The 24,512-nt window shown below is 40.5% G+C and overlaps 1 protein-coding gene across 3 annotated transcripts in view; it reads left to right on the top strand.

The window, feature by feature from the left end:
- The window catches only part of SYNPR (synaptoporin), a 315,165-nt gene that overhangs the window by 144,498 nt on the left and 146,155 nt on the right, over positions 1-24,512 (top strand). Inside the window, exon 1 of one of the 3 annotated variants that reach the window (XM_058726301.1) lies at positions 9,244-9,632. The exons of the other annotated variants lie outside the window; for them this stretch is intronic. Within the exon in view, the coding sequence (XP_058582284.1) occupies positions 9,609-9,632 (24 nt within the window). The 5' untranslated portion in view covers positions 9,244-9,608. Of the gene's footprint in view, positions 1-9,243; positions 9,633-24,512 lie in introns of those variants that run through there. 3 annotated transcript variants of the gene reach the window in all.

Genomic DNA, 24,512 nt, shown 5'->3' with positions numbered 1-24,512 from the left:
CACTTTTAATGCCCAGAACATTTAATTACACCGGAGCAGCAGGTGTAATCACCAGAAATTATGCAATTCAGATACATCATTGCTTTTGCTATCCAGTGAGTACTCAGAGAAGCGATGTTCAGCTGCCCACCTTGTATATGATAAACACATTAACAAGGCAAGTAATATGGGGATTTATAGTCAGGACTTTTGAGTCAGACAACCCAGCTTCAAACCCTAGCTCTAACACTTTTTTAGCTGTGCAGACGAGGGCAAGTTCTTGAACTGAGCTAAACCTTAGCTTTCTCATTTGTAAAATGAAGACAACAATAGATTCTGGATCACAGGGTTGAATGATAATCAGATGAGAGAGTTCATGAACAGAGCTTAGGCTAATAGGCAGGAATAAATATAGCATCTTTATTTGTATCAGAAAGATTCACTGCAGGAAATGACAATTGCCAAATCTCTCTGTTAGATCAGCGGTTCTCCACACTTTTTTGTTTAAGATGTAAACTTTTTGTCCAAGTGCAGTCATGTACGGAAGCCTGGGATACAGAACAGCAAACAGTGGAGTGGTTTCAAGCAGAGAAGATGGAGCCCCTTGCACCTTCTTCCCATCTCCATTGTGTGCCATAGAGCATCTCTGTCGCATGCTTGGCATTCAGCTTTAAGCTATGATAGCAAAGATTATCCTTATATATTGTAATAGTGTTGTATGGCGACAGATCGTAGATACACTTGTGGTAAGCACAGTATAACATATAAAGAGAAGTATGCCAGGCATGTGCATGAATGAATCATGTGCATCATAATCACAATGAATATGAATCACCATATTGTACACCTGAAACGAATGTAATATTGTATGTCAACTACACCCAACAAATTCTTCCTTTATTTTTTTAATGTTTTTTTTATTTTATTTTTTAATGTTAATTTATTTTTGAAAAAGAGAGAGAGAAAGACAGAGCACAAGCGGGAGAGGGGCAGAGAGAGAGGGAGACACAGAATCCAAAGCAGGCTCCAGGGTCTGAGCTGTCAGCACAGAGCCCGACACGGGGCTCACACCCACGAGCTGTGAGATCATGACCTGAGCTGAAGTCAGATGCTCAACCGACTGAGCCACCCAGGTGCCCCTAATGCTTAATTATTTTTTAAAGGCTTTCTTTTTTAAAAGTTTTTTATTAATGTGTATTTATTTTTGAGAGAGAGAGAGAGAGAGAGAGAGAGAGAGCGAGAGAGAGAGAGAACAGAGAGAATCCCAAGCAGGCTTAACGCTGTCAGCCAGGAGCCTGATGCGGGACTAATTCCCACAACCATGAGATCATGACCTGAGCCAAAATCAAGAGTCAGATGCTTAACTGACTGAACCAGGCATCCCTAAAAAAATTTTTTTTGAAGATTATCCTTATAATTATATTGTGAGTTGAGATGTTTTGGTCATTTGTGCCATCTATATTCTAGTACATACAAGAATTTTGTCCAAATATTTATTTTACTGTGATGTTTGATATTTTAAAAATTATAAGACTAGGGCAATATGTTATGTGTTTCCTTTATAATTAAATACATCATAGAAGTTCAGCATTATTCATTCAGTAATTCAGAAAATATGTATTAAGCATTATTTATACACCAGGTAGGATCTTGCTTATGCAAGAAAAATCAGAAAGATCCTAAGTTCGTTTTGGGCAGGGACTGTGCGTGACTTTTTCACAACCAAATCTGCAGAACTTAGTACATGCCTGGCATAGAGCACACACTCCATAAATAGTTGCTGAGCTGAAATTTTTAGGCTAATGAATGATTACCCTCTCACTTCAGGAGATTAACAAAGTTTCTGTGGATTTGAGAATTGTTCTTCCCTGTTAAGAACGTGAGCCTTCAGGTAGGCTTTAGTATGTAAAACCTGAGTCCTTTGCTCTCTCCAGAGTCTGAGTCTTTCTGGGATATTGAATGGGACGAAGCAACTCGATTGGCTTGGAAAATTTAATTAGAGCAGGAATGAATGCAGGAGATTACCCAGTACATAAAAAATGTAGAGTTTTTGCCTGAGGTCCAGGAGATCATGGATGGACATCCAGGAATCCATAAACTCCACCAAGTATCAGAAAGATGCAGCTGTCCACATACATACCTGCTCTATAGGCTGGGTAGATTGACCAGTGTCCTATGAACATTCAGAAATACCAACTCTCAAAATCAATTTTCAGCAAATATTTATTTGCTTTAAACGACATGTCTCAGTGTCATTTCTCTATTCCCTCATATTCAGGGAGGAAAATCTGTTCTATCTTTCTGAACAGGGCATGGGCTCTCCTTTCCTTTCCACAACATGATAAGCTTTTCTCTCTAGAGAACAAAGGAAAGAGCCGTGCATCAAGTCTAAGCAAACAGTAGCTGGCAAAGATCGTCACTATCAAGGTTGTAACTGTCATTATTGTTTTTATATGCCAGATGTTTGCTAGGTACTTAGCAGTCTGTATGTATTAGTTTTCAAGTAGCCAATTTTATAGGTGAGGACATGTGACAAGACTACATAAATGGTAAGTTAGAGAACTGGAGCTCAAATCCACCTTTTTGTATGGATGTCAGGTTCCAGGTGGGAAAGAGCTCGGGCACTCAAACTAACTAATTGAGGGGAATTTTTAAAAAGAGGTGAATTAAAAAGATATGGGCAGGGTTAAGTGTCCGACTTTGGCTCAGGTCATGATCTCATACTTTGTGGGTTCGAGCCCAGTGTCGGGCTCTGTGCTTACTGCTCGGAGCCTGGAGCCTGCTTCAGACTCTCTGTCTCCCTCTCTCTCTGCCCCTCCCCCACTCATCCTCTGTCTCTGTCAAAAATAAATAAAAACATTAAAAAAAAAAAAGATATGGGCAGGGGGCACCTGGGCGGCTCAGTTGGTTAAGCGTCTGACTTCAGCTCAGGTCATGATCTCACGGTTTGTGAGTTCGAGCCACGTGTCGGGCTCTGTGCTGACAGCTCAGACCCTGGAGCCTGCTTTGGATTCTGTGTCTCCCTCTCTCTCTGCCCCTCCCCTGCTCCCTCTCTCTCTCTCTCTCTCTCAAAAATAAATAAACATTAAAATAAATTGGAGAAAAAAAAGATATGGGCAGGGTCTTAGTAAAGCAGAAAGGAAGGGTGCATGTGCCATACCTAGTAACTAACTAAGAGGAGCTGTTACTACCCAAGGCAGGAAGGGTCAACTGTGAGGGGAGAGAGAGAGACCGAAAAATTGTATGGAGAAGGCAACCTCACAGCACCTGTGGCTTTTGCCAGTGGGATGTAATCAATCATTGACCCATCAGGAGGGATTTAGAGAATAAATACCCAGACTTCAGTTTCCTCCCACTCTGATCTGACTGTATGTACTTCCCACTGCCTGCACCTCCCATTGGGATGGTGTGGGGAAAGGTTGTTCATTGATGTGGTCACTTAAGTTAGCCTTGTGGGACACAGTAGGTGGAAAAGGGGATCTAGAAGGAAAAACAGAAGCCGACCAGCACAACGCCTTCCTAAAGGGGAGTGCACATAACTATACATATTCTGCCCCCTAAATGATTCTGTCCATCCCTCATTAAGCAAATCATGATTGCTTGGCTGCCCTGTGTCAGGCACTTTGCTCTCGGCTGGGGGCACGGAGATGAGTACGATATTCTCCTCCCTTTGAAGAGCTTAGATTCATGGTCTTCAGAAAATGGGTCTTGAACATGTTCGATTAGCCATTTTAACTACCATTTTGTCTCCTTTTCCCTCCCAGGTGGGGCTACATTTCCAACCAAATATCCTAACATTCCTCAAACCTTGTCCCACTATATTTCTTAGCTTCCCCTGTTTCTATAAACTTCTCTTTTATGTTCAGCTTCTTTTAGCCAGCCTTGAACTCTAGTGAGGAAAGCTAATGACCTAATAAATGTGTTCAAGTGATACTGATTTTATTTTGTCTCAGATATTTGAAAAGGAAAAGATACAGAGTTGGAGAAAAATATTCTTTTTATTACAAAGGAAATAAAAGACAGGGAGTTTAGAAGGTTCTGCCCTGACTCTGTATACCTGTTTACATTAGAATAAATTGCATTTACCCGGGTAGGAGTTGTGCTCAGTCAGAGCAAGGAAGGCACCATTAAAGATGTCAAGGTTGTTCCATAAGTGGATTGATTTTAAGTGCTCTCACCGCTATAGCTTGAAAGAGTTGTAATTGTTTTGGAGGCAAAATGGAAGAAACTTAGCTAATTCCCTTACTCCTTTTTTAGTATGGCCAGAATAGTCTTATCTTTGACTACCTCCCTTCCCCCACAGGAAGGGAGAGATACTTATGGTGCTGGAATTTTCCTCTCTGTGTTTGCTAAGTGCTTAGAAAGCTAAGTCTCCCACTGTCTAACCCAGAAGCGGGGAGGCCTGAAAGGACTCCTAATGAGAGGCCAGATGTTTAAGACTAGAAGCTGTAAGGGAGAGGAACTGTTACACGCACCAGAAGGTGTGTCCACCAAAGGAGAGACAAGCTTTCCAGTTCAAAGAAAAAAAAATGTGTTTGAAGCTATCTGAAGGCCATGCTCAGTTGAAAGATCAGAGCTGAGGATTGGACCATATTGGAAATTAGCATTGCTAATGAGATCTTCAGAGACTCACAGATTATTTTAATCTACTTAACCTTCTCTATAAATACTCAATTTAGAAAACACTGTACTTCTATTTTTAATAGCCTAATAATAGGTAAGTGTTCTTTTTAAGGCAGTAGCAATACTGTTAATAGTACTTTTCAAAAAAGAACCCTCAAATAATGGCATATGGCATTATTTTTGTCAGTTTCAATGGCATGTTAGAGAGTGATAGCCAGTTGTCTGAACTATCTGATAACGTGGAGGGTAAGGACAGTTGAAGTGGCTACCTGACAGGACTACTTGCTCTCTAATGACAAATGCACAGTCAGGTATCCAAATATCAGCTTCTCTATATGGGCCTAGGTGCTCTGAACCCTGAGATCCCAAGTTTCTATAAAACATCTGATCGGTGTGGTTCACAATAGGAGTACTCCACTATCTTTGACATGACCTGACTTAATATGATGCTGAAATCTGAAGTCTTTCAAGAATGTTCCCTGGGTGAGGAGGTAAAAACAGTCTGTGTCCACTAATATGAATGATCCAATCACCCTTGTTCACCTGCCCTGCATATGAAGCCTAAGCTTCTCTCATTTTATTTTGTTTTATATATATATACGTGTATATATATATATATATACACACGTATATATATATATATATATTTTTTTTTTTTTTGAGAGAGAGAGAGAAAGAGAGAAAGTACTTGCAAGCCAGGGAAGGGTAGAGGGAAAGAAAGAGAGAATCTTAAGCAGGCTCCACACACTGCACAGAACTCAGTATGGGGCTCAGTCTTGCCACCATGAGATCATGACCTGAGCCAAAATCAAAAGTCAGGTGTTTAACTTACTGAGACACCCAGGTGCCCTAAGGCTAAGCTTCTTTTATGAACTTAGGTTTCTTTGCCTCTGTCTCAAGCCTAACTTGTTTTCATGTTGATTGATTCATTTATTTATACATTTGTTTAATACAACAAATGTCAACTGAGTATCTACTATGTGCCAAGTACTCTGTTAAATGCCAAGGATATAGTATTGAGAAAAACCAGTTTCCTACTTTCATAGAGGTTATCTCCTAGTGAAGGAAGGTAACAAATTAAATGAGTAATAAATAAACAAGGGCATAACAGGCGGTATGAAGTACCCCCAAAACCGCATCTACACACACACACACACACACACACACACACACACACACACACACATCAATGACAAAGAAATAATGAAATAGGGCAATGTGAAATGAGCTGGCTGGGAAAGAGAGTTTTGTGGTTTTTTGTTTTTGTTTTTTAGGGTAGGTGGTCAGGGAAGAAGAACCCTCTACAGAGCAAAGTATAGCTAAGAAGTGAATGACAGAGGAAGAGATAGCAGGCAAAAGATCTGAGGAAAGAATGTTCCAGGCAGAAGGAATAGCACGTACAAAGGTAGAGAAGGCCAGTGTGGCTGAAGAGTAGGGAGGGAGAGGGTTGGAATTAGATGCAAACAAAAAGGTATACAAGAGCCAGAACACATAAGGCTTTGCAGCCATGGGAAAGAATTTCAGTTTTACTTTAAACCTACTAGACAGCTATTGAAATATTTGTCTCAGATGAGTGATATGATTTGATTTATGCTTTTAATAGCTCAATCTGAATAATATATGGAGAGTGATTTATAGGGATGGGGGCAAAAGGATGATCTGTTGGGAGTCTCTTGCATTGGTTCAGGTGAGAGATGATCGATGGTAGGATGGTAGCAAGGGAAATGTAGAGAAGGTTAATGGTTTATTTGGCACAAAAACAGGGCAGAACAAGGTAAGTCAACCATCAGATGTGCATTGAACTTTTAGCCTTACACCCTTATCTAGTGAAAGGTTGACCTAGGAAAGCCTTTAGAAATCATTCAGTGGAAACCCTTCAATCTAAACATGAGGAAAACTGAAACATGGACACATTAGGGGACACAAAGGTCACTGAGAAGACCACTAGCAATCCCAAGACTGAGCCTCATGCCTCCCCTCCCACAGGATGTTAAATAAGGTGGCCAAGTCCATACAAAATCAACAGAGATTGGGCGTGGGACTTGTCAGCTTGGTACACCTTCTGTCTACACCAGGGTTCCCAGTCTCTACAATGTGAATCCACACGGTGGGAAGAGCAATGGAGTTATTTCAGGGTCTGTGTGTACATATGTGGATTACTCATACTCTGTAGGCTAAATAAATAAAAGTGTAGGTACAATCATGTAGAGTGGCATGGTTAACAGCTTGCTGTCTGGCATCCAACTTAGGTTCAAATCTTGGCTTTACCAATTATTAGACTGTGTACCTTTGAATAGGTTACTTAATTCTTTGGGTCTTGATTTTCTCTTTGGTAAACTGGAATGAAAATAGTAACTCTTGGGGCGCCTGGGTGGCGCAGTCGGTTAAGCGTCCGACTTCAGCCAGGTCACGATCTCGCGGTCCGTGAGTTCGAGCCCCGCGTCGGGCTCTGGGCTGATGGCTCGGAGCCTGGAGCCTGTTTCCGATTCTGTGTCTCCCTCTCTCTCTGCCCCTCCCCCGTTCATGCTCTGTCTCTGTCTGTCCCCAAAATAAATAAAAAACATTAAAAAAAAAAAAATTTAAAAAAAAGAAAAAAAAAAAAAGAAAATAGTAACTCTTCCTAGTTTTGTGATGCCCACTTAATGTAATCCACTTAGAAAGAAAGAAAGAAAGAAAGAGAAGTAGGAAAGAAGGAAGGAAGGAAGGGGGAAAGAAAAGAAATCACTTAGTAGAGTAGGAAGAAGGAAAGAAAAAACAAATTGCTTAGAGCAGTGACACAGAGCAGATATTCAAGAAATGTTCACTCTTATAATGTGGGAGACAACAGTTTTCTTTCTTTTACTTGAAATGGGGCCCTTAGTATTCAAGGCTGATGAGACTGAGTCACTCTCCACCCTGAAGAAAGTATTAAATGTCATTCTCCCCGATGGGTGTGTGGCTAGAACAGCGACCTCAACTCTGCTCTCACACTGCTCACCAGCAGAAGGTAGGAACTGTGGCCTTCAGCACAGGGACCTTACTCCTTCACTCAATTTTTCATTCATTTATTCAACAAATGCTTACTGAGTGTGAACTTAGATACCTGGTGGTTCTTAGGCTTTTTGTTCTGCTTCAACTGTGTTCACTTGCTTAATTTACTGCCTTGAGTACCTTCCTTCATTGAAATGCAGTGATTTTTCAATTGGCAGGTGAGGGGTGGTGGTGGAGGGAGTAAGGGGGCATAAGATTCCTATGAGAATTTCAAAGGGGCCATGGGGTGTGTACAATCTGAAGCATTTGTAAGCACCCTGAAGGCTTGTGTGTAAGGAACAAACAGAACAAAGCTGGAGGATCTTTGTCCCAGGTGTCTGTGTGTAGGGTGGGTTGAGAAGTACTGCCTTAGCCTCTTCCATTTGTTCCCCACACTTCCCCACTGACAGTGCCATGAGGTGTTAGCATGCCCATTTTACAGAAGACATACTGAGGCTCAGAGATCTTAAGGAACTTCCCAAGTCCACTTGGCTGGCTAGTAAGCGGAGGTTCGGAACTAGATCCTGGTTGCCTGACTCCTCATCATATTCTGTTTGTTCGTTTGTCTGTTTGTTTGGTCCTACAGCCTCCTACATGCCCAGCTGCTTTTCCCTTCCCACTGATTTATTAATGTGAATGGAGAAGGAAGGAAGGGAATCAGGGAGGTGGTGAAGATAATGATGATGTGATGCGATGTGGTGGTGGTGGTGGTGGTGGTGGTGGTGTGTGTGTGTGTGTGTGTGTGTGAAAGAGAGAAACAGAGACAAGAGGGGTAGGAGAACCCAGAGAAAGACTGGACAAATCCTGAATTAATAATACCCACCAACAAAAAACATAGTCCATCAAGGTGAGTTTCAGTCTGGCCATCACCAACTGCACAAAAGATGAAGCAGACACACCTGGGCCAACTTTACACCATTTCTGCACAGAGTGGGCCCTGAAATTGGGAGCGGGAAGGGATGAGGCATAGAGGTCTCTTGGGCCATTGTTGTGGTACAGGCCATTGAGAGAGGTCACCCTCAGGAAGCCAGTGTGACAGGAGCTTGGAAACCTCTCCGTGAATTCTGTGCCAATCCTCCCCAAACCTATTGCTTCAGGATGCCATGATTTCAGCCCCTGGAACTAGCCAAGCTAGTCTCCTCCCGCAGAGGCCCATTTGTAGAAAAAGCAGCCCCGGGTTATGTTTAAACCTCTGAAACCTTTTCAGTTTTATGATTTTGCAGAAGGCTTTAAGAAACACTCCTGCGACAAATGAGCAACCAAGTTGTAATCTGTCCCTTCCCCAGTTGCCAGAGCCTGAAAAGTCTTCCTGTACTATCCCCTTAATGATTATTTATGGCTGGTGCATGCATTTCCCAAATGGGTCTCATGCATAACATCCAGGCATTTCCATAAAAATGAGGGCAGTTTTTTTTTTTTAACAAACATATAAACATTTACCTAATCTATGCAAATCTATTCATCAAGATTTTGTAAAACCACCACTTCCCACCCACACCCCCAAGCCACAAAATCCTGGCTCCTTTTTGTTTCCCAGTTTGTTTCTAAGCGCTGTGTGGAGGGAGGAGGGGGCTCCCGGAGTAAGGGGGGAGTTGGTGCTCTCTTCATGATGCAGCCTGCCTGCGCACAGCAGCCCTGTGCTTGCAGTTGTGAGCAAAGAGCCAAGTGTGGGAGCTCACCATGATGGTAACCACCTCCCCACAAGGCAGGCAGCCTTTCACCAGAGGGAAGTATCAGGTTGCTGTAGTTCGGCTGTGGGTTGTCACTGTCTAATAATATGACCGTTTTTCCATCTCTCTGCAAATAAGGCAGAAGCTGCTACCTGATTGGTATAACATCTCACTTTCCCTCCTCATTGATTTTCTTGTTCTCCTCCTTGGCTTCATAAAAAGAGGGACAAGTGGCTGGTGCTGTGGACAGAGAAGCTTTATTTTTAGTATGAGACAACCTCTATTTTCTTTCAGGAGAGGGAAGTTGGATTATCAATTCTTTTGTAAATGTGTATGGTGATATTTGCTCCGGTAAGTTTATATCTCTCTTGATTTACTGCTGGCTGTGGAGGTGTGTGTGTGTGTGTGTGTGTGTGTGTGTGTGTGTGTGTGTGTTTACATGTTTACACGTTTAGGCTGCATACTTTTCTTTCCAAGTGTCTTTTTTGAAATCTTTGGTGGTAAAATCTTGTTGCTTTTTTTTTTTTTACTTTGCTTTCTTATATTCATATTTTTAAGTCAAAGAGGCTGTGCTATGTGATAGTGCGATGCTTACCTTAGTTGTGGAAGGATGTGTCAGGTTTCTTTTAACATAGTAAGGAAACTATTTAAGCAAACTTATATTTGGCTTTATAAAAATGTAATGTCATTCTACCCACCCCTCCCCTTTGGAGAGTTTAATGTCCTAAGTCTATTCATTTTGCTACAACCTCCTTACCATTTTAATTAAAGTTTCTTCGTCAGTGTCAGAGCAAGAATTTCTTAAACTCCATAAATAGCTAGCAGATATCCTATGCAGTGCCGAAAGGGGTATGCTAATTTCATAAGGTCTTATAAAGGTAGAATGAATGAGATGAGTTTCCCTGTAAGATCGGATATGTGCACCTTTAAATGAACTGAATTTATGAAAAGTGTCCAGATCATTAAAGTCATATCTCTAGCATTCCGTGAAAAGATGGAATCACAAGTGGCTGTTGCTTCTCTTCTGTCTTTCTTTGCACTGTGTATTTGTGCCACCTTCTGCCAGATGCCCAGCCCTGGCTCTCATGTTTTTGTATCTGAAGATGATTAGGACAGAAGTTGCCGTTATTAAGTTCAAACTAGTGATGACTTTTAAATGCATTACCTAGTTAGCTGCATTATTCTTTTGTTTCCAGAGAGCATTAGAAGGTCTGAGTTCTTTGTTATTAATTCAGAAGTCTGGGAGAAATTCTGTTAATATAATTACCCTAGACAGAGATGATAAGATGATTAAGTAATTGCTCTAACAGAAACAAACTGATGCCTTAAGTTTCTCTTTATGTTACACAACCAAGAAGTCTGCACAGGGTTTTTCATGGTGAAATGAATTAGAGAATATATTTATAATGAAAGTTAAAGGCACCCTTGAATGAGAAACAAGATGAGGTCTGACTATATATTTTTCAAAGATTTTGAAAGTCAAGATGGGAATATCATGTGTATGCCCAGACCTTTTATGTGTAGAATCTTCAGAATAGCAATTATTCAGATCCTGAATCTTCTAAGGGCAACTCATGGAACTAGTAATGAGTGTCTAGGAATGCACTGATCCTCAAATCTACTTTCTTTGGGGCATTCTGCCCCTCCCACACCCTTTGCGTGCTGGAACAAAGTTATCCTTTCCTACAAACAGAATTTTGAATTCGATTAATTTAGTTCAGCCTCAAAAACCCTACAAACCCGCATGAACTTCTGCTGCCTGTTAGCAGGGTCACAGTTTTACTAACAGCTTTCAATGCCATAAATCCTCACTGGAACCAAGTGTTCTTCTGCAGATCATTTATTGAAAAACAAAACTTTTATCCTTGGGCTGTTGGCATTTATGGCTAAACAAACGCAAGAGCATTGAACATCCCTCTCCCTCCCCACATACCCTCTCCTCCAACATCCCTAATGCCTTTTGTTATCCTTCTCCTTTCATGGCTTTGTAACAGGTTATGTACAGAGTTGTTAGCTAAAAATGGAGCTTATCATCACCTGAAGCTGTGCAGTAATATAGATTAATGAAGATGTGAGGTGGATAGCACCCCGCGCATAAAAGCATCTGTTTTTGCCTCTTGATTGCCAGTTTACAAAAGTGTTAAGCCTCCAAGCGTGCTTGGACTCACTGATGTAGGAAGGGCAATGGGGCATCTGTTTCTTCAATAGGTCAGGACCCTTAGTTTGACTTCGGGTTAGTGTGCATGGTCTTTAAAAGCATCCCTTCAGAAAACTCCAGCATGCCATGGCCAAAAAACTGTTGTAATCTATTCCAAGGAATAAAAAACCGTGCCATGTTGGGGAAGGTAATCTAGGGAATTTTTGTTTCACAATGAGATAATTTATTCTTTTTAGCAAAATAAAGAATGTTAATAGTGGTTTCCATTTAGTAAGTACCTACTGTATGCTTAACTGTGCCAAGCATTTTACATAGCTTATTTAACCTTCACAACAATCCCACGAGGGAGATAACACAACCCTCCCCCCCCCCCATTCTTCAGATAAGAAAACAGACCTAGGGCAAGTATGTAACTTGCTTGGGGCAACACGATGATGATGATGATGATGATGATGATGATGATGATGATGATATTGATGATGACAGAACTCAGAACCAGGTAGGTTCATTCTAGAGTCATGCTTTTCATCTCTCCCCTCTGTCAAGGCTTCACTTTAACCAGACCATCTTCAGTCAACTCCTAGACTGGAATGCTTTGCCGGGGCTTACAAGAACACACCATATTTTCATTACTGTTCTCCCCACCTTCCGACACTACATAACCTCCTTTTTCTCAGGCAGTGCTTTTGTGACTCCAAGCTAATTATGTGCTTGAAACTGGAGAATGTGTGTTTTATTTCCACTCAACTTGTGTATCTACAAAGATGTGGACTTGACGAAAGGGAGCCAGCCTACGGAAAGATATATGCAGAAGTGGCTAAATTAAGGTAGCTTTTTTAACTTATCAGAAGAAATCCATCCCTTTGACTTTCAATCTTTTGAACATAGGGTAAAAATAAAGATGGGATGATAACTTCAAAATCTCAAGTCTGGTTTGTCGTTAATGCAAATGTAAAAAGCAATTGCAGCCGAATCGATTTATTTGTGGAGAACTTTGTAGAATTCTCATCTTCCTTGTACTCATCCCAGCATGATTTTCTTTCACTTCTGGCTAGCTGGAACGGGCTGAGGTGGCAGTTCAGGTAGAATATTGCAAAGTGACTGTACCACCTGGGTCATTAAAAAATGAACACAGCTGCCGATAAGCATGCTGAGAAGCGTGACAAAGTTTAAATCCAGAGTCCCCAAATGCATTCTTTTGCACCTGAGCACTGGGCTGCCCATTTGAAATCCATTTAAGCCAATAAAATTCGGTTGAGTCTTATAGGGGGAAAAATGCGACTGACATAGAATCAATATGTTTGAAATTTCTTCTCAACTGCCAGTTTTCGGACTGGAGGCAGGGCACACTAGTCATGAGGTGAGTCTGTTAAATGCTGCATTTTATTCCCTCCAGTGAGAGAGAACAGATTATGAGTGATGGAAATGTTATCAGAAGCTAGAACCCAGCTCAGGACACCCTTACTATATTTCACCAAAAACCAGAGGGATCTGAAAAAATGAACAAAGAAAAAAACCACCCCCCACACAATGGGCACACTAAGAATTAAGGTTTGAGGTGTTGACACATATTGACTTCTTCGTGTGACTTGCTGTCTCTAATAAGCAGTAGCCTTTGAGCTCCCCACCTCCCGCCCTGGTGTCGACACCCAGTTAATTAAAAAGAATTCCGAGTGTAGTACACAATCTAATGTTTCCAAAATGATAGTCATTTCTGTCTGAGGCAAGCTTGGAAACTTATTGATTCTCTATTACTTCTTTTTCTTGCTCTTAAAAAAATAATAATTGGATGGTTTAATCAGAAAGTGTGGCATTAGAGCCAGTCAGGATAAAGACATTTAAATCCATCTGCTTTTTCCAACAGTATTTATGAAGATTCTAAATATATTAAGAGACAGCAAATGAGCACTTTTACTGTAATGAAATATGTTGTGCTCAGCCACGGTGCTCATCAAATACAGGCTCTTCCTTGAAACTAAACTTAAAGACAGTTTTATGAAGCGTATCATATTTCAGTCTCCATCTGCAAGATACAGCTTTCTTCACAGAGATGATCAAATCCAAAATAAAATAGCAGTAGGGGTTGTACCTGATCTTACCTATGTTTCCTTCTGTTTTTTTCTTTGGCTGTGGATACGTCTACTTAAACACATTGATCATTAAGAGCTTAAAAATGATCTATTAAGAAAGGAGAAAGCAGCTGGTGTAGGACGTAATGAGTGTTGGAGTAGTCCTGAATTTGTCATCAAACATTCTAAGCTGTGTTACAAACAGAGCTGGTGGTCCTGTTCCCTACTTGTGTAAGAAAATGGAATCAGTGAGGGTTTTGAGCTCAATGTGAGTACATGAAGTGCTAAATCCTCTAGAAGAGGTTTTTGGTCATGGGTGTCTCTTTAAATGTTTAAAGATTAGGGATGAGTTGAAAATGGAAACACCTCGGTCTTTCTACTCTGCCGACTAATGGATTTGCATAATTAATATGTTTTACAGTGGTCATTTTTTAACACAGATTCTAGCCAGAAATACTAATGGAAAATCGTTCTGGGGCAACTTGAAACACATTCCACTAGTTTCTGGAAAGCTTATTATTTCCAACACAGGGCAGTCACTTCACTGTGGAGCTTTGGGCTGGCCAATATAACTGGATAATCACTGACATGCTCCTTTGGGGGACTGATGTGTTGGGCACAAAAGGCTTCTACTGATAGTCTCCACGTGACCTCTTTAGCCCTGCTTATGGAATCTTCAAAACCTCCCACCAAATTATGACACATTGTCTCAGTGTAGACTTTCTGGCAAAGATGTGACAAATATTTCAGATTCATTTTATTTTTGGTATAACACGGCCTTAAGAATGTTTGTGTCCAGAGGTGCCTGAGTGGCTCGGTCGGTTAAGCATCAAACTTCGGCTGAGGTCATGATCTCAGGGTTCATGGATTTGATCCCTGTGTCGGGCTCTGTGCTGACAGCTCAGACCCTGGATCCTGCTTCAGATTCTGTGTCTTGGTATTTTTCTGTCCCTCCCCCACTCTCTCTCTTGTCTCTCAAAAATAAATAAATAAATGTTAAAATTTTTTTTTTGAAAAAAAGAATGTGTCCAGTACGAATTATTATTGCAAGGACTTTTAAGTCACAATATTGTTATCTGCCCCTCAGTGATGAACCCATATATCTTTATCTGGTTTTGGATCTCCATAAGGGAGGAAAATGGATACAATTTTTCAAGACCTATGGCATTCAAATTGCTTTCTTGTGAATTGAATGGTCAAGACTTAAAACAAATTTTTTTAACTGAAAAATTAAAAAAAAATTTACTTGGGGGAAGATATGAGAGAAAGATTGAAATATTGACTTCACCAGGCTTTCCTTCATTCATCATATATTTAAGGATGCCTGCCATGAGCCAGACACCATGCTAGGCATGAGAGATACAGTGATTAACAGGTAATATTTGCACTCCCAGAACTAAATGCCTTTTATTTTCCATTTTCTCACCTACACCTAGTTTCTATTTCATGGCCCAGGATGTGTCTTCTTAAAAGCATAATTGAACTGTTTTAGTAAGACATTCACAGGAAATATGTGCTTTTGGTCGTATCTGTTCATGCTCAGAGAAGGAATAAGAATGAATCCATGTATTTACTGATGTGATTACTGTCTGGCTGAAATGGATGGTTTGAAGGGGGTAGCTGAAAGAGTTCATGCAAAGCATGTGTCTTATAAGCATTATTTATTGCTTCTAGGGATTCTCAGATTTGATAGGCTGTGCTTATTCTTGCCCAGTGTTGGGGTAGAAAGAAAGGGAAGAAAATTCGACAGGGCAAGAAAATAAAGAAGATGACGCATAAACTGAGAGGGTACCTAGAGGATCTAATAAGCCAGGATTTTTCAATCTGAACACTATTAACATGTTGTCCCAGATAATTAAGTGATGTAGCGGCTGTTTTATGCATTACAGAATGTTTCCCACCACGCCTAGCCTCTACCCACGAGATATCAGTAACAACTACCCCCCACCAAGTTGTCACAACCAAAATGATCTGCAGACAATGCCCAGTAACCCCGGGTTTAGAACCACTAAGCAAGAAACGTCAGTGATCATCATCTGCTTTGACCCAAACTTCCCATTTCATTTCTACTTTTCTTAACTTTCAGATGCATTGCTGCATGGTTCACCCCAAGATTATTGCGTTGTTTTCCCCAAACATTCTGTATAACTTGCCCAACAAATACAAGCAAGGTATCTCTAAGTCTTTTTTTACTATTATTATCTCACACTTCTGTATAGCACTTCACCACATTCACTTGGCTTACATTGTCTCATTTCATCCCAGCAATCAACAAACGAGGCAGTACTAAAATATTACAAACTTTTAACAGATGGAAAAGAATGGACATTTAGAATGGCCATATATCTGAATTCTTGCAATTAATGATGAATAGAACTGGGATTCACACTCGCATACACTGACTAAAATTCCACTGTTTTTCTATAGAATTATAGTATTTAATTTAAAAAGGGGGAGAAGTATATTTAAAGCACACCTTTTTGAGGCTATTTTGGAAATAAATGCGATGTAGTAGTGGATGGAAAGCCTAGATTTGACTTCTGCCTCAATATTTATTAGCTAAGGAGTTTGGGACAGTCCATTTACACTCTTAGAATTTCCTCGGTAGTTCATGGAAAATAGGGTGATACATTACAAAAGTATCAGAAAGCCCTAGAGATCAGTCTAGCAAGTCTAGCTTTTGAAGTCAGATGGACCTCCTGTATGAATCGGCATCCCATCAGGAAAATATGACACCCCCAAACTGACCTCTTTTTGATGACTGTAAAATATCAAAGCTTAATTTCTTTAAGTCTGAAAATTGAAACCCTAAGAGGTGAGTTGAGTTTCTCAAGACCTGCTGGTGAATTTGGCACAGAAGGAAGACAAAAGCAGAGCTTAATGTCCTTCCAGACAAATGACCTGAAAAATCATTTCAAATGGGGAAAGGCCAGTTTATGGATCTGGCACATACCAGAAATGTACATGTTTTGGGTTGTTGCCAGATGTCTAGGTGCCTGAGTTAGGTCCCTAGTTGTTTTAATTGAGTACACCCAAGAATCTTTGGGGTGAGTTTAACCATGTTTCTAGCCTCATTAGAAGCTCCAGAGTAATGGAGCTCCTTGATGGATCTTAGAAGAGTGAAAGACATTGAGAACACACGAAGGGTGGGTGGTAATTTCCCATAGCACTCATCATACATGCTTTTGAGCTTGAATAGATGTATGGCTTTTCCAGAAGGAGGGCTCATATTGTACCTGTGCCCATATCCTTGTTAAAAGGTATCAGTAAGGGGTGCCTGGGTGCCTCAGTTGGTTAAGCGTCTGACTTCAGCTCAGGTCATGATCTCACAGTTCGTGGGTTTGAGCCCCGCGTCAGGCTCTGTGCTGACAGCTAGGAGCCTGGAGCCTGCTTTGGATTCTGTATCTCCCTCTCTGTCTGCCCCTCTCCCGCTCGTTCTCTGTCTCTCTCTGTCTCTCTCTCTCTCAAAAAGAAATAAACATTAAAAAAAAATTTTTAAGGTGTCAGTAAGTATTGAGACCCTTGGCACATTTGCCAAGGTAAAAGGCTTTGTAAGCATATTATTCTGGCAGAATGCCCATCAAGAAATGTCTCCTGCCTGCACTATCTTGCACTGTCTTGGAGAACTGACTTGGAATGAAAGGTCCAAATCCTAGCTCTGCCACTTACGCTCATGCATGGCTTTAGACCATTCATTTGTCTGCTCTGAGCCTCAGTCTCTTCATCTGTAAGATGGAAATAATGCTTGTTCTCCCTAGAATTGCTTAGAGGATTGCTGTCATTGACAATATAGGAAAGCCTTGTGAGACCTTGCAGGCCTAGATGCTATTGTGCCTATCTGCTATCACTATTGTCACTATCATTAATTCCTTTCTTGTGCAGGCAAAGACCATTCTGCTATCAGTTGTCATTCACTCCATGCCCTGATGAGTGCAAGAGGTTAGGGGAAATGTTTCCTCAGCCTACTAGGAAAATGACTGCAGTTATGGGATGTGTCTAAAGTAGTCTGGAAGTGCTTTGATGGGCAATTCCATCTCAAAGGGAGATTTATATCCATATTATAAATTGCAGAGACAGTATCATCGCTGAGGAATAACTGTAATAAAACCAAATGCAATATGGGTAAAGCAATTCCCTATGATCAGTTCATCTTAAGAAATGACCCTGAATTTTTCTTTCTACTCGCTTGGAACCTTCTCATTCTCTTCCATCCAGGCATAACCCATTTGCTGTGTTGAGTGAGAGAGTGGGTCGACATGACCTCTGACATCGGTCCATCATGTTCTAATACTTGTGTGACCTTAATCCTCCCCTCTCTCTATGTGATCCCAGAAGCTCCTTGAGAGAATTGACAAATGCTCAGGGAAAGGCTCTCAATGCCTGCGCTGGATTCCATGTTAGCACCTGATGCAGGAAATTCAAAAGTTTCTCATTTCTCATATTTTATTTACTTCTAAGCACCTCCTGACACATCTGATCAGAAACCTCAGTTCGCTCATATTTTTTTTTCCAAGACCGTTATCTGCTGGCAATCCTTCCCCAGATTCCCTTCCCTCAGCTTACCTTTTCACCCCAAGACTGGTATTCATAAAGTCCTCATCCTCCAAGGAATTTGGGAAACACTTTCTCCAAACCTCTCCCAGACCAGTTCGCCAGGATAATTTTTCCTCCTCTATCCTCCAGCAGAGTGTTTCTCAGCTTTTTTCTGTGGAAGACAAGGATGTTTTCTCACTCATTCACTCATTTACTTGTTCATCCAGCCGTTCATTTATGCCATCTACTCTATTTATTGAGCAGCGATGATGTGCCTGGCTCAGTGGTAAAATTTGGGATACAGAGGGACGCCTGGCTGGCTCAGTTGGTATATAGCATGTACCTCTTGATCATGGTCATGGGTTTGAGCCCCATGTTGGGTGTAGCATTACTTAAATAAAATCTTTTTTAAAAATTGGAGATACAGGGGCGCCTGGGTGGCTAGTCCGTTGAGCGTCCGACTTCAGCTCAGGTCATGATCTCACAATTTGTGGGTTCGAGCCCCACGTTGAGCTCTGTGCTGACAGCTCAGAGCCTGGAGCCTGCAGCCTACTTTGGATTCTGTGTCTTCCTCTCTCTCTCTGTCCCTCCCCCACTTGTGCTCTCTCTCTCTCAAAAATAAATTAAAATGGTAAAAAAAATTTTTTTTAAATAAAAATTGGAGATACAGAGGTAACTAAAACAGATGTAGTCCCTACTCTCCTAACATTTGCAGTCTAATGGGGGAAGAGTCCATTTAAAAATCCCTCAAAAATGATTTAATTACCCTCGTAGTAAGGGCTAAAAGCTAAGCCATCCTGGGTACTAATTGTGTGACAGGCACAGCGCCAAGTGCTTTATGCATATTAATTCATTCACTCTTCAGAACAACTCTTCGAAGGTGTTAAAAGGAGGAAGAATTGGAGCCCATAAAATCCTGAAGGACCTGGAGTCCTTTCATAAGTGTAGGGATATTGAATGAGGGTCGCACACAACAGGACAACATGCCAAGAGATCCTATAACTGACATGTATGTAGCACTTACCGTGCACCCATCTCTGTGCTCTCCACCTCACATCAGCAGCGTCTGGGAGCTTCTTGGAGTGCAGAATATTGGGTTCCAGCCCAGACTTAGTGTCAGAATCTACATTTAGATGATCTCTAGCTGATCCGACCTGCACAGTTAAGTTTTAGAAAGTCAGCTGTAGAACAAGTTAAAAGATTGGGCTTCCAGCCCTGGTTTTGATGCTCACTGACCGGTTGTTTGAGCTCCCCAGATCTTCTTTGCTTTGCCTCTTCAGTGAGGATGACCTCAGCCCTCCTCGTGGATGGTATCAAGGGTTACCTTCCTGCCACCACCTCTCTCCCCACCATAAGAGCCCTAAGCTGCTGGGAAAAAAGACTCTATAGAAACTGTGAGTCTCTTTTACCTCCAGGATCTTTTTCACCTAGCATGGACCATGGACCATCTACATCAGAATCACCTGGGGAGTTTATTATAAATGATGTTTAGGGGCACCGGGGTGGCTCAGTCAGTTAAGCGTCCAACTTCGGCTCAGGGCATAAACTCATGGTTCGTGGGCTTGAGCCCCACATCAGGCTCTGTGCTAACAGTGCCAAGCCTGCTTGGGATTTTCTCTCTCTCTCTCTCTCTGTCTCTCTGCCCCTCCTCTGCTCTCCCTCTCTCTCTCTTTCAAAATAAATAAGCTTACATTTTTTTTTAATTGAATGATGTTTAGGTTAAAAGTAGACTTCTCAGAGCAGCAGTAATACCAAAATATAGTGTAATAACGTCTTTAAACACTAAGAGGAAATGACTGTCAGATTAGAATTTAAGATGTAATTTATGCAGCACAAGGTAAGGTATTTATCCAGAACAAGGATGCAATAAAAACATTATCAGACAAACATTATATCACATTTAGTTTTTACCTTTAATTAATCCTTTTTTTGGGAGAAACTATCACTGTGGAATGTATACTTTGGATCTATCCAAACTTTGGATTCAAATTCTGGTTCCCTTTCCCCACTAGCTGTGAGACTGTTAGTCCAGTGGTTTATATTTCTTGAACCTCAGTTTTCTTATCTGTGAAGTGAGGAAAGAATTCTCCCCATGGGAGAATGAGGGGCTGTTGTAAGGTTCTCAATAGTATTTATAAGTATGTGGCATATAGTACTATACTAACTAAATCATAATTGTTATTATTGCTTGTTAAACAAAATGAAATTTCACAAAATTACTATCAAATTATCTATAATATCATGACATAATCATGAAATTATAGTTTAGTTGCTATAAATAGAAACCCACTTTGAAAATTGTAGAAGTGATGTTTAATTTAATTTCAGCATGTAGATCTTATCATTTCAATCATTCATCTATTTAGTCATTCAACACATGTTCATTAAGATTCTACTAAGTACAAGGAACTTTCCCAGTCACTGGAAATGCAGGAGTGTTATGTATTATTCAGAGGTTTGGAGATGGGGGAGGAGGGCAATAAACAAATAATAGAAAATGTTGGATCATGCTAAAAGCGATAGAGAAATATACATCAGGTCATTCTTTCAAACCCATATTTTTAAAACTTAAATTTATCTGGGGCGCCTGGGTGGCTCAGTCGGTTAAGCGGCCGACTTTGGCTCAGGTCACGATCTCGTGGTCCGTGAGTTCGAGCCCCGCGTCGGGCTCTGTGCTGACAGCTCAGAGCCTGGAGCCTATTTCAGATTCTGTGTCTCCCTCTCTCTGACCCTCCCCCGTTCATGCTCTGTCTCTCTCTGTCTCAAAAATAAATAAACGTTAAAAAAAAATTTAAAAAAAACCTTAAATTTATCAAGAGAAACCTACATTTAGAACTGTAAATAACTATTTTTTTATCTTTGTGAATTTTCAGATTTTCTCTCTAGGATTTCCTAAAAACCTAGAATTATCCTATTTGAAGAATTGAAATTGATTCAAGGCTTGATGACCAACTGGTACCAACCTTCCATCTTCCCATAGAAAGTTTGACAATGGCAGGTTCATGGTACTGAATACTTGACTGTGATGTGTCATTCCATGTGATACTAACAATACCAAGGAAACAAGTAGATTAATTGTATATTGAGTTTTCCATCAATTAAAGTAAACTGTAGCTTAGTTCATTTTCATGGGGAGCCTGGGTAACTCAGTAGGTTAAGCATCAGACTCTTGGTTTTGGCTCAGGTCATGATCTCACGATTCATGGGTTCCAGCCTGGCATTGGCTCAGCACAGAGCCTTCTTGAGATTCTCTGTCTCCCTCTCTCTCTCTCTACCTCTGCCCTGCTTGGGTGCTTGCTCGCTCTATCTCAAAATAAATAAATAAACATTTTTTAAAAATCTCCCTTTCTCAAAAAAAGACCACAAAAGATTCATCATTTTCCATTGACTAGGGATTTAGTACTGGTAAGTGGTGATGTGAAGAATCAAACTCAGGTCTTCTCTCCCCAAATTCAACATGAATTCTACTATAGAACATCTCTTTAGTTGACAATCCCTAAAAGCCTCATAAAAGAAAGGTAAGGACTCCAGGATAGTGAATGGCCTGTGTAATGTCATTGCTCTGCATTGTGGGGACTTGTTGAGGTTATTTAGGTTTAAATTATTACCATTGCCTAAATATGATGGTATTAAGGATGAAAGTGAAATAAATAATATACAAGCAAATAGAATTTATGAGCCATGGAACATCAGCTTCCAAATAATTGTACATATATTTTTTTTAAAAACCCACAAACCTGTTAGGCTATTATGGAATTTTCCAAACCAATTTTACATTAGGTTTAGAGCGGGCTTTTAAAGCATTCTACTCCTAATATCTTTTTTTTTTTTAATACCCTCTGATTTAAATATAGGAACAATTTTATTCTTATTCACTCACAATTGAAAATATATCTTAGTGAATTCTATGAGCTAAGTGTCCAAATGTACCTTAAAGATGTAACATCCCTCCTTCTCATTATCCCACTAGTCCACAAACAATACTACCATCTAATAATGAAAATATTAGAGACAATATGTTAAAAGAGAAAAAATATCAGAGCTATATCTAATTATTATATTAACTCTTCTAGCACAATTAGAACACAACTAGGCTCCAATGGAGCCATGTCCACTCCTAGACTCTAGTAATCTGTGCATCCAACATGGGGCTCAAACTCATGACTCCGGACTCAAGAGTCCACCCCTAGACCCTAGAACAGCCTGCACAGTGTGCTCTCCTTTGCTGTCTCACAGGGGCAGCCCAGCTGGGTGTTAAGGAAGGACTGCTTAAAGACCTGGGCCTTTCTTTGAAAGTTTCTCCCTACATGGGATCATCACTCTCCAAGCTAATAATGCCTTCTTTAGCTGTCTCAGAATACATCTCCAGAAATTATCTGAGGCTGTGATACATGATCAGAGCCCTCTTGTTTTGTCTCCTAAGGTAAGGACTAGCTTCCTGGATAATTCCTCAGTGCTAACTTTACAAGGATAGTTTTCATTTTCCATAAGTTGTGTTTTTTATTCTAGTAGCTCCATTCTATCAAATTGGTATGTCCACTTAGAAGGATCCCTTTTTATTATTTTATTTTTCTTCCTTAAGGTCTTAACAGGTCCCTGTTTTCCCCCTAAACCTTAAGAACAGCTAAGAACTTACCAATGAACATAGCACCAGAAGCACAGAAGGTACATTTTAATGAGCTCTTCAGTGATGTTTCTTGCATATGCCAAAATAAATTAGGTCAAAATAAGATTGAAATCAGCTTCAAGTTTTTCATCATCTAACAAACTACCATTATCATCTAGAAAGCAGGAAGAAGTGGAAAGGATCTGAAGAATAACAAAGTCATTAAATTCCTGTACGTAATAAAGGGTCAAAAGTCTCGGTGGAGCAAATTCTAATTTGTAAATTCTAATTTGTAATTCCCACCTAAGAAGGCAGGAAGAGGTTCTCCTGAAGAACTACACAGACCCACAGAGCTCAAACCATATTTGGAACACATTGAATATTTAGCAATCATTCGTCCAGGAAAGAGGAAGTCTCTACGACCTGACTGGGTTCCTGCCTGGCAAATGGAGGATTACTCCTGGCTGATGCTTTGGGTATTACTGATGACATCTGACATGATAAATTTGATATTAACTTGTTCCTCTTGCCTTTGTTCACTCTAAATGGTAGAAGTGTCAACCCACTTCTTATGAATCATCCTCTCCTTTCAAGACCCTCAATTAATTTTTTTTCTCACCTTGTCTCCTGATCCTAATATGCATGCACCTTTTGTGAAAATCAGGGTATTTGAGGCATTAACACTTTGTTTGCTTTTGATACATGATGAGGTAATTGAATTACTGCTTTAATAAAATCTTGTAAAATCTGCTAGTTAGGTTAATTCTTCCTTGAATTTATGTGATTTACTTAGCACTGCCCTCTGCTTCTCTCTGTCTCTGTCTGTCTGTCTGTCTCTCTCTCTCTCTCTCTCTCAGAGTTTCTCTGTCAGTTAGCTTTTGTTGCATAACAAAACACCCCAAAACTTAATGGTTGAAACCACACTATTTACATAGCTCAAAATTCTGTGGGTCAACAATTTGTCCTGAGCTCACCTGGGTAGTATGTCTGCTGGTCCTGACTGGGCTCAGTCATGATGCATTTATGGTCATTTTCTGGTTACTAAGGTGGCTGTCTTTTTAGGGGTTAGCCAACTGCCAGCTGTGAAAATGTGAATGACTGGGCAACTTATCTCTCATCACTTATGAGGCTAGCTTGTTCTCATGGCAATCTCAAGGTTCTGTGGAGTGAGCATGAAAGCTGCAAGCCCTTTTAAGCTTAGGCTTGATATACCTAGAAGGTTACTTTCATCACATTCTGTTGCTGAAAGCAAGTCATGAGGTCATCACAGATTCAAGGGTTGGGGAAAGAGACCCCATCTCTTGATGGGAGTAGCTACAAAGAATTATAACCATTTTTGCAGTCTATTGAGTACCCAACTATCATTTTATTACTGTGTTGCTTAATTCGTGAGTCCGATTTTCTTATCTCACTTATAGAATGTGCTCACTTGATTATCACAATCTCATCTGAACTTGGCCTCTTCAAAACAGGGCTACCTATTGTCTTCCTTTCCTCATAACCCATTTCTGGCAGCAAAACTGTCATTTTCCCAGGCTCTTCAATGGAAAACCTTATACTCCTTCCACACTCTTCTCTCTCAACTTTCTTTATAGGCAAAACTACCAAATTCTAGGAGAGTCATACTGAAGCATCTCTCAATCTCTCCTCCACACAACTCAGATTTCTTTTTGATTTCCTTGCTTCCAGTTGTTCTTCCATCTGAAATCTCCAGCACATTCTTTACCTATCTTTACCTATCTCTTCTTTCTCCTTCTCAGAAACTTACATGGCTCCCCAATATCCTACTATACAAGATCAAACTTCTCTGCCACACCCCACTTTCTGATTTGGCCCCAGGCTTACCTGTCTAGATTTATTTCCAC

This window comes from Neofelis nebulosa, chromosome 4 (genome assembly GCF_028018385.1).
Source record: "Neofelis nebulosa isolate mNeoNeb1 chromosome 4, mNeoNeb1.pri, whole genome shotgun sequence".
NCBI classification, from domain to species: Eukaryota; Metazoa; Chordata; class Mammalia; order Carnivora; family Felidae; genus Neofelis; species Neofelis nebulosa.
The sequence above is the reverse complement of the archived record's forward strand: the minus strand, read 5'-3'. Positions and strand labels throughout refer to the sequence as shown.